This window comes from Neltuma alba, unplaced genomic scaffold (assembly GCF_004799145.2).
Source record: "Neltuma alba isolate B1F8T4 unplaced genomic scaffold, ASM479914v2 tig00011740_pilon, whole genome shotgun sequence".
NCBI lineage: Eukaryota > Viridiplantae > Streptophyta > Magnoliopsida > Fabales > Fabaceae > Neltuma > Neltuma alba.
This window is the reverse complement of record NW_021636368.1, coordinates 823,767-833,499: the sequence shown is the minus strand read 5'-3', so window position 1 is coordinate 833,499 and position 9,733 is coordinate 823,767. Positions and strand designations below refer to the sequence as shown.

Sequence of the window (9,733 nt, the reverse complement as noted above, 5' to 3'; positions counted from 1 at the left end):
CACTCAATCTCTTCTGCATCTTGTTAATAAGAAACTAAAAATTTGCTTTTGAGCTTTTCCCTTTTGTGATGTAGGCACCCAAATAACTTCTCAAATCCTCTATCTTCTCTTCCTGAACCTTGAAATATCACAAATCTCTTTATGGCAATTCTCGGCTTGTATTGCTTGAAAAATAAATACTATTTTCTAGGTATTTATCTTCTGCCCCAAAACTCTCAAAACTACAAAATTGTGCTTCTTTAATCTTTGCTTGCTTCATAAAATAACGACAAATCGTTTGCAATAGCAAATGAGATATTTTCCCTTTTCTACCCATTCTCAATAACAATCACTTCATACTACTAATACATCCCACAATCAAGTGAGATAACTTCTCCATACCCAATACAAATAGGTAGGGAGATAGCGGATCGGCTTGTCTCGAGTCCCTTAAAGGTTTAAACCACCTCTTTTTCCTTCCATTCCACAAAAACAGCCATACTAGTTGTGTGCTCGCACATCATAATAACCCTTATCACATGCTCATCTATCCCAAACCTCTCTTAAAACCACCTCCACAAGTCCACATGACATCCTATTATATGCCTACTCCAGATCAATCTTCATTGCCATGTACCCTTTCCTCCCTTGCATTCTATTCATTGTATGCACCATTTCCTTAGCTATCACTATATTATCTTGAATGCTCCTCCTAGGAACAAAACTAGCTTGAAAAGGATATTCTAGTTTATCCTTAAGAGGCTTTATGCTCTGTTTGGATGGGAAGAAAAATTAGAAGGAAAGAAAAAATAAGAAGGGAGAAAAATGGAGAGAAGAAAAAATTGGAAAAAGAAAATACTATTACCCATCTTGTTTGGATGAAGGAAAGAAAATGAGCAAATATATAAATAACTAATATCCTTATCTCAGAATATATTATGTTTGAAACCAAATTAAAATCACAATAAAAAAATAATATGGATAATTTTTTAAATAAATATAATAAAAATAAATAAAATATATATTATTTAAATTATTATTAAATAATAAAAATTATTATAAAGTTGATAGAGATGAGAAATATATGTGTACATGTGTGTATAGTTAGTATGAATTTTGAGTATTCATTGAATGTGAAAAAATAGTGTATATGTTGGTTTGGAATTTGGCAACAGTGAGATGATTTTGCTAAATTAAAGTAGCCATAAATAAAATTAAAAAAATTGCATTAAAGGCAAAATATGTGTTTATTCACCTAATATGAGAGAGGGTATACGAGGAATATAATGTGAGTTTTCTTTTCGTTTTCTCTCCATATGTGGAAAGTGGAGAGAAAAGTTGGAGAGAAAATGATATGGGTCCCCATATCTCATTTTCTCTCATATTTTTTTCCTCCCACTTTCCTCTCCTTATTTAAATAGGGAAAAGCTCATTTCTCTCCTCATTTTTCTCTCTAGTTTTCTTTATTCTCTTATTTTCTCTCCATCCAAACAAGGGGTTAATCTATTCATAATAAGCTTTGTCAAATGTAAACAGAACGTTACATAAACAATTGGCAAAATTGCATCAACTTTCTACTTTCAGTATCAACACAATAAGAGTACTATTAATCTCTCTGATATGTTCAGGGTAGTATCATAGGATTTTAATCAAATCCACAACCACCTCATTTCCTACCATACTCCAATTATATTGGCAAAAAGTAGCTATAAATCATCATCTCAGGCACCTTATAATTACCCATATGAAATGAAGTCATTTTTAATCTCTAAAGTAGCAGTAGCCTTCCCACCATTATTCAACTCATCAAGCAATACATTCCACCAGCCCTGCCTTGTTAAAATCCACTCTGTCACTGATTTCTTCCTCAAACAGATTCACATAAACAAATTGAAGACTTGTTTGAAGTTAAATGACTAAAAATATACTTTAGCTAGATATAAATTACCATGAGCAATTTGATATCTTGAAGCACTGTTGTTTCATACAAAAGGTATACTAAACATCTAAGAGGGTCTTGACTTGCATAAAAATGCTCCTAAGAAACTGAAACCAACACCCCTAAGAGCAGTTTTCTTTATTTTTGCATGTTCAAATTTATGAGGCAAGCAGGCTCATGAGGTCTAATTAATGTCCATTGGAGAAAAATAATTCACAGGTAAAGTAGATATAGGCTCCATGAAAACCAGTAATTGCACACATTATACAGACAGAAGAAAACAACAATAAATAGAATATCTAACAAAGAAAAAGAATATAATAGCTATAAAAAATTATTTTGATCCAAGTAGGATCTGATGCCAGATAGCTAAACTATGCACAACCCCACTGCCATGTGTGATGAATTGCTAACCAATCAAACCAAACAGCCAAGCAGTAAGCGACTAGGTGACTACAGATGCTCTTGATAGATTGCACCAAATTCTACTCTCCATGCCTGGTCATCATCGGGATTGTGGTCGACAACGTCCGAATCCTCTCGGTATAGTGGCTTCAATGCAGACTCCGGCAATTTGCTATCTGCAAGGTACTGTTTCATGGTTATCATCTCCATTTTGTGTTTTCTTTTGAGCTTCTCCATTTGTTTTCTTAACTTTCCATTCTCTTCTTGTACTTTCAGAAAATTATCCTGAGAAACATAGAAATAAATATCATTTTAGAAAGGTATAATCATAATAGTTGTTCTTTAGTCTCTACTATCTTTTTTTTTAAAAAAAAAAATTTTGAGGGAGAGAGGGGCAGATTGTTTCTTTTAACATACGACAAATCCAAATGAACACCAGTTTTTATAATTTTACCATCCAACATAGGAATAAAAAAGTAAGTCAGAAAGTTAAAATAATTGTGCTCCATATATAGTCATTGTTGTCATCCAGGTTCCTTTGTCGCGCCCCATGGCATGTTTCAATTGAGAAGGGGAAATAAAATGTTTAACTCAAAGTCAGGGGCATTCTCTATTCTCTCCTCTAATCTAAACATAACCCTAAAGTTAGTGTCAGCATAAGATATAGTTACTACAGACAATTGTCCTATACCATATATATTACTATTACACCTTTGCAACAAATGCATCCTCCTTAGCTAAATTTTGGGAGGCGTACTAACTTGATGGTTTGATTTGAATTAAAAATCTAGGAAAATGTTTAAATCAAGTTTTTGCTTCCCATCCTGTCTACCCAATCCAAAAATACTTATCCTTGTGAAGTAGCTTTCAGCTTTAAGTAAGAGTCATCAACCATAATCTTACTCGCTATAAATAATTAAATTTAATTACCTCTGCAACGGTTGCAGCTTGCTCAGCTTCTCTGAGTTTAACAAGTAGTTCTCCCGCTGCATGGACAGCCTCTGCAGTGTCTCTAAGCTAATATCTTAAGGTTCTTGTTCTCCTTTTTCAAAAAGTCTCGCTCTCTTTCTCTCTCCACCCTTAAGGCGGAAAGCTCAGCGGCAAGAGATTTGGCAAAGCGAGCATGACCCTTTTTTCCTGCTTTTGCTGCTGCTTTCTTAACCTGTGCTATCCCTTCCATTATAGCGTTGTGCTTTGCAACCAAGTCATTATATTTTTCTTGTAGATCAGCATAATGTTCTACCATTCTTGCATGTCCAAGAACCGATCTTTTTAGTGCATCATCCAACTCTTCACTGCACTTCTTCTCTAACTTCAGTTCCATCTGCACCCTCTCTGCACGCTGGCGGTAGGACTCAAGGTCAACCCTCAATTCATCTGTGAGACAAATCCACTCGCTCTCCGTTTCAGTCCATCTTTCTCTTTCTTTTTCTAGCCCTTCGCCACCATTATCATAAGAAGATACACCACTTTTTCTCAGTTGTATGGATCTTGATATTAATGAAGATCTCAACTTGTCTGTTGACCTTTTAACTGGTGTATCACTGCACAACTGCAGTTTGCTTCTTAGATTCTGAATTTCCTTAAGAAGTGCTTCCTTCTCAGTAGCATCAAAAGAACAGTCTCTTTGATTTAACTCTTCCTGAACTTCTTTAATTTCACATGTTTTGTCGCTTACACTTTCTCCTCTGTATTTCTCCACCTGATCAAACCCAAATTGTTAATAATGTAAAATTCAAATCACGCACATAATTCAGTGGAAGCTTAGATTCTTATTACCAATTGATTTAGCTGCTCAATTGTAACTGCTTGCTCCTTACAAACATCTTCAAGCTCCTTCTCCCTCTGGGTGGATTTTTCAGTTACAATTTCCAAATTCTTTAAGAAAAAGAAAAATGAACTTATCTTGTTAAAGGGAAAAAAATGCACAGTGAAAATGAAAACAATCGAACACATACCTTTGGAACTTCACCTATCAGCCCATCAGAAAATCTTGCTTCTTCAACTGTGTCAAGAGATGACTTCAAACTATCTTGAACCTCGATGGAATCTTGATCAGATATTTTTCTCCGGCAAGATGCACAAAGTAAAGAGACATGTGCATTATCACTAGGTTTCTCCTGTATTGTTTGCATAGAAGAATCAACCTTGTCACTTTCTGGACATGGTGTCAAGGTCAAGTGTTCAAATGAGAAGGAAGATGAGGACTTGTTCAATGCTAAGTTCCTCTGGTGATAGTCAATTATTTGTAAGCCTCTCTGAAGGCTTGCTGCCAAGGATTCAGTAGGGCCTGGTAAAACCTTGCTTGACCGCAAGGAGGATCTCCGAAGTTCACCTTGCTCGGATGATTGGCCAAGCACTTCATTGGTAAAACTGGACCTCGCCTCTACCTTGTTCCAGCTTCCAAGACGACTTGATGAAACTCAGAAAATCTTGCTTCTTCAACTGTGTCAAGAGATGACTTCAAACTATCTTGAACCTCGATGGAATCTTGATCAGATATTTTTCTCCGGCAAGATGCACAAAGTAAAGAGACAGTGCATTATCACTAGGTTTCTCCTGTATTGTTTGCATAGAAGAATCAACCTTGTCACTTTCTGGACATGGTGTCAAGGTCAAGTGTTCAAATGAGAAGGAAGATGAGGACTTGTTCAATGCTAAGTTCCTCTGGTGATAGTCAATTATTTGTAAGCCTCTCTGAAGGCTTGCTGCCAAGGATTCAGTAGGGCCTGGTAAAACCTTGCTTGACCGCAAGGAGGATCTCCGAAGTTCACCTTGCTCGGATGATTGGCCAAGCACTTCATTGGTAAAACTGGACCTCGCCTCTACCTTGTTCCAGCTTCCAAGACGACTTGATGAAACTGCCATGCTTTTCCTCTGGGTATCTTTTATTTTTGGAGACTCTGACAACATTGGTTCATCAAGGATTGGTGATTGATGGCAAGAGCTGACTGAAATGTTATCTCTGAATGTAGATTTAATTGCTCTGGACGTGTCAACAGTGCAAGCAAGTTTATCTGTTGATGCTAGAGTTTTTAATGTTTTTTCAGAATTTACTTCATCCTTTTCAATTTCGTCACCACTTGTCATGTCGGCCTCTTCACAATTCTCATCCACAGAATAAAACTGGGCACAATCTTCACTTGCTGACAAGTCTTTAAAAGTTCCTTCACATGAACTATACAATTCATCAATTTGCTGGCGCAATAGCTTTATGTCATCCTCACCCACATTTACCTCTTCATTAGCATCATTATCTATGTGAGGTAAAAGTAGAGAGCGGTTTAAGCTAACCCTCAGTTGATTCAAGCTTTCCCGCACATTATGTCCCTGGAAGTACCCCTTTTTACCCCCAGGTAAGCCATGGGCATCAGCCTTAGCTCTAATTAGTTCTTCCTGCAATAAAGAAAACACATTGTCAATCTCTTGTTGATGTTTGCTTTTGATTCTTCAAAAACTATAAACACTATAGTAGTGAGCTTGGGAGACAAAATTATACCTTCAGTTGTCGAATTTGATCACTCAAATCATTAACTTCATCCTCCTTAATTTCATTGATAACCGGCTCATTTCTTATAGATCTTATTCTTTGTCCAAATCTGAGAGTCCGTAGAGTCTCCCCATTACTCCTACGGCAAAACAATACAATATTTACCACTAAAAACTCAAAAAAGGGTATACCATTTCTACTAGGCTCTATACAAGGTTAAATTAAGATATTAAGATATCATATGGAAATATATACTTGCTATGAGGGGAAATGGAGCAGATCACTGAGAGCATGGCATTTCCGCCAAGTGATTCTTGTAGCAAACGAGTCAAACAGGATCTTCCATTTGGAATGTCTCCAGCCTTTCCGGACTGAGTTTCTTTAGCTAGAGCATCCACTACGTGCCTACATCATGTAATTAATCGTTGGTCAATTGTTACAAAGAAGTCTAAATGCAAGTAAATTGATGACAAAAAATAAGCCTATTTACACAAAAATGCAAAATACTAGTCATCTTAAGAAAACCATTGAACAAGTAAAACAAAATTATATACTATTGTGCTCTTGTAACAAATAATTTCACAAAGAAGTCTAAATGCAAGTAAATTGATGACAAAAGATAAGCCTAAGTACACAAAGAGCAAAATACTAGTCGTCTTAAGAAAACCATTGAACAAGTAAAACAAAATTATATACTATTGTGCTCTTGTAACAAATAATTTCACATGGTAAAGCACTTCAAAATTATAGCGATTTTACATCAGCTCAGGCTGCAGAGAATGTTTAAGAATAGTAATCTAATCTTACCCTAGTTGAGATAAGGACTTTTTAACATTCTTGCTTTCCCTAAGACTCTGTCTGCCTGCCTCATCAACTTTATTTTTATCCAGTCCAGCAAGATCAACAAGGCTAATTCTGCTTGTTTTTGAACTACTAAAACCATTTAATGAGGTTCCCTACAACATCAGTTGACAAAAATCACCAAATCTTGCAATAAATCAATAGTGAAAATAGCTAAAGCTTGAGTTTCATCTTTACGATAACTATTATATTACGAGTTTTAAGAAGAGTCTATACCTTGCACCAAGACTCGATAATAAAAGTAAAAATAATATGCGATCTAGAGCTCTTAGAATTTACGCTTGTTGCTCCAACTTTTCTGCTTGAAAGGCCCTGTAGCATATGCAAAGAAGTCAACCCCACTGACAAGATTTCCAGGGAAAAAATGCAGCAGTTATCAGTGAAACAAATGCGACTATTGATCCTCCATACATCAACCAAATTTCGGTTTATATCTACTTCTGCATATTTAAAAACAATAAAGGCAAGAATATATCTAATTTTCAGCATCATTTGCTTCAATTCGTTGCTACCTTGATCAGAATTTGTGTCACATCTTCATAGGTGGTGACATATTCCTCAGTCAGATTCTCAACATACAAGTCATTCTTGGAGTCATCCTTCACCTGCAATTATTTAGGTCAAGCCATGATGATTATAAGCTCACAGCAATGGAGAACAGTAATAGTATGAAATAATAATTTAATGAACCAATGCACCCCTAAGCCTACCTCAAGGTTCCGCTGGGCTGGGTCAAGTAAATCCCCAATTTGTTCGTTGTATATCTGTTTAAAAGAATGAACCATATTTCTGTATGAGCAGGGAAAAGACCCTCATTATCCCAAAGGTGATATGTAATAACGAAATGAAAACGCACCTCCAGGAAAGAGCAGCGACATTGATAGTTGAACTGTTTGCCTTCAGGCATATTTTGCTCCTATAAACAATAATTACAACCCAGCCAAAACACAAGCCATTATAGAATTTTCAGAATGTTTAGAACTAGTCGTCGAAATAAGGAACACATACTCTTTGAAGTTCCGAAAATAACATGTGGAAGATCCGAGGAACAATTCCCTGGTGACTAATACGCGAGGGCTCTTCAACCATGGCACTAGGGGGGCCCCACATTGTATAAGTCTTTCCACTTCCAGACTAGTAAAATGTAAAATAAAAAACAATTATGACAAGGTAAAATTTCCATCCATGGTGACACTAAAGTTTGTACTAAAATTAAAATATTAACAATTTGCAAATTTACAAATAGGGAAATGATCAGAAATTACCTGACCGTATGAAAGAAGCGTAGTGTTGTAACCAGCCAAAGCATTCTTGACCAACGGAACTCCAATTGTCTGAAAAACATCTTCCTGAACAAAATGGAGCATATAGAATCACATTTCTCTATTGGTATATCCCAGTATACTAGAAGTATCATCATAATTGAAGCAATGAATGTATAATAATAGCAGCCAAGTCATCTATTGGACTTAAGTTTGATAAATTATCAACCAAAAAAAAAAAAAAGAACCACAAGGCAAAGTCAAGTTCTTTACCTGATTGGAGTTCCAATCAAAAATCGAATCAAAAGTGAATTGCCTTGCCCCTACACATAGAGAATCAGAAGAAACCTTCCTGATGGTCCGATCTCCCTCTTTTGAGTGGCTGTTAGCGGGTCTTATCCGTACAACAACCTTACCAAAAAACATGTATAGTTTCACATGCTCATCTATAAACTGCTCGAAGTTTACGGATTTCAGAATTAAGTTAATTCATACCTTCACCGGTGGGTCCTGAGGGACTGAACGCTCAATTGAGACCTTCGATTTGGCGATTTCGTTCTGAGAAGTTGGGATTTCGGACTGTAATCGCTTGGTTGTTTCAGGCAACAATTGATCATCCTCCTTCTTGATCTGGATGTTCGGATCGAGGGGAGGAGTGTTTTCGGCGTTAGATTTGAGGAATGTAGGGTTTGAGGAAGATTTTCGCTTCGAAGATATTGATCTAGGAAGAAGGTTTCTGATCGATGAGGACGAAATGCTGCCCAAGAAACGAGTATCGGCAGTTCCTGTGCTTGTATTTTGCATCATGATTTTTGCAGAACAAGAAAAAGTGAATAGGAAGGAGGCTAACGAAGAGAGAGCCGGGGAATAGGATTCAACTGTTGCAGGAGGGTGGAGAGGAAGAAGAGTGTGTCTTTACTCGAAGAGGATTCGACCGTTATAGAACTTCTAGTCCCATCATCAAATTTGAATGATCGGGCTCCTTTTTCAAACAGTAGAATAAATAAATAAAATAAAATAATATGTTCTTCTTTACCAGAAAATTTTATATATTTTTCTTTTTCTATATAAAATTTACATGTTCTTATTAAATTAAATTATGAAGATCATTGCCGAGAATAAATTATTTTTCTATCAAGAAGTGATATTCAACGTATAAAATTTAATATTCTAAAAATAGTACTCCTCCGGTTCTTAATATAAGACCCTTTTAACTAATTTGATTAGATTAAGGAAGTTAGGTAAGTTAGTTAAGTATAAAAAGTGACACATTTTTCCTAAAACACCATAATCATCTTTCTTAATACCCCCTCTCCTTCTTCTATTTGATCATGGTTGAGGGAGTATTCATAGGGGTATTTAGAGAAAATTGATAAATATGAGAAATGGGTCTTATATTTAGGACCAAAACTAACTTAAGAATTGGGTCTTATATTAAGGACCGGAGGAGTATAACTAAAATACCTTTAAAAATTTCCGGCAAAAAATTGCATTTAAATTTCAGCACTTTTCATTTTTATTAATTTATTTTATAAGTTAGAAACTTATTTTCTTAAACTAACAAAATAATTATCCTAATTTTTGAGAAATTGAATATAATATTTCAAAATAAATGAGAAGATTATAGAACAAGAATACATAAATTTCTATTTATCAAGTAAAAAAGGAAAAGGTACCAAGTTTTCCTAGGCTTGAAGCATGAGTAATAGACATAGGCTCAAAATAACACAATAATTAATCAACATGTACTTTTAATCTTTTAATATACAATAAAAATGATAAAAAAATTATAATAAA

General features: G+C 35.4%; 1 protein-coding gene across 1 annotated transcript; it reads right to left on the bottom strand.

The window, feature by feature from the left end:
* Positions 1–2,130: 2,130 nt before the first annotated feature.
* On the bottom strand, positions 2,131–8,828 carry LOC114717494 (kinesin-like protein KIN-12C). The gene is given in 17 exon segments (XM_028902633.1): positions 2,131–2,608; positions 3,254–3,340; positions 3,342–4,025; positions 4,103–4,201; positions 4,282–4,738; positions 4,803–5,719; positions 5,823–5,952; positions 6,069–6,218; positions 6,621–6,769; positions 6,891–6,986; positions 7,187–7,279; positions 7,385–7,438; positions 7,531–7,590; positions 7,683–7,808; positions 7,940–8,023; positions 8,210–8,347; positions 8,432–8,828. Coding segments are annotated over 17 exon segments (3,873 nt in total). The 5' UTR covers positions 8,744–8,828; the 3' UTR covers positions 2,131–2,371.
* Positions 8,829–9,733: the final 905 nt, after the last annotated feature.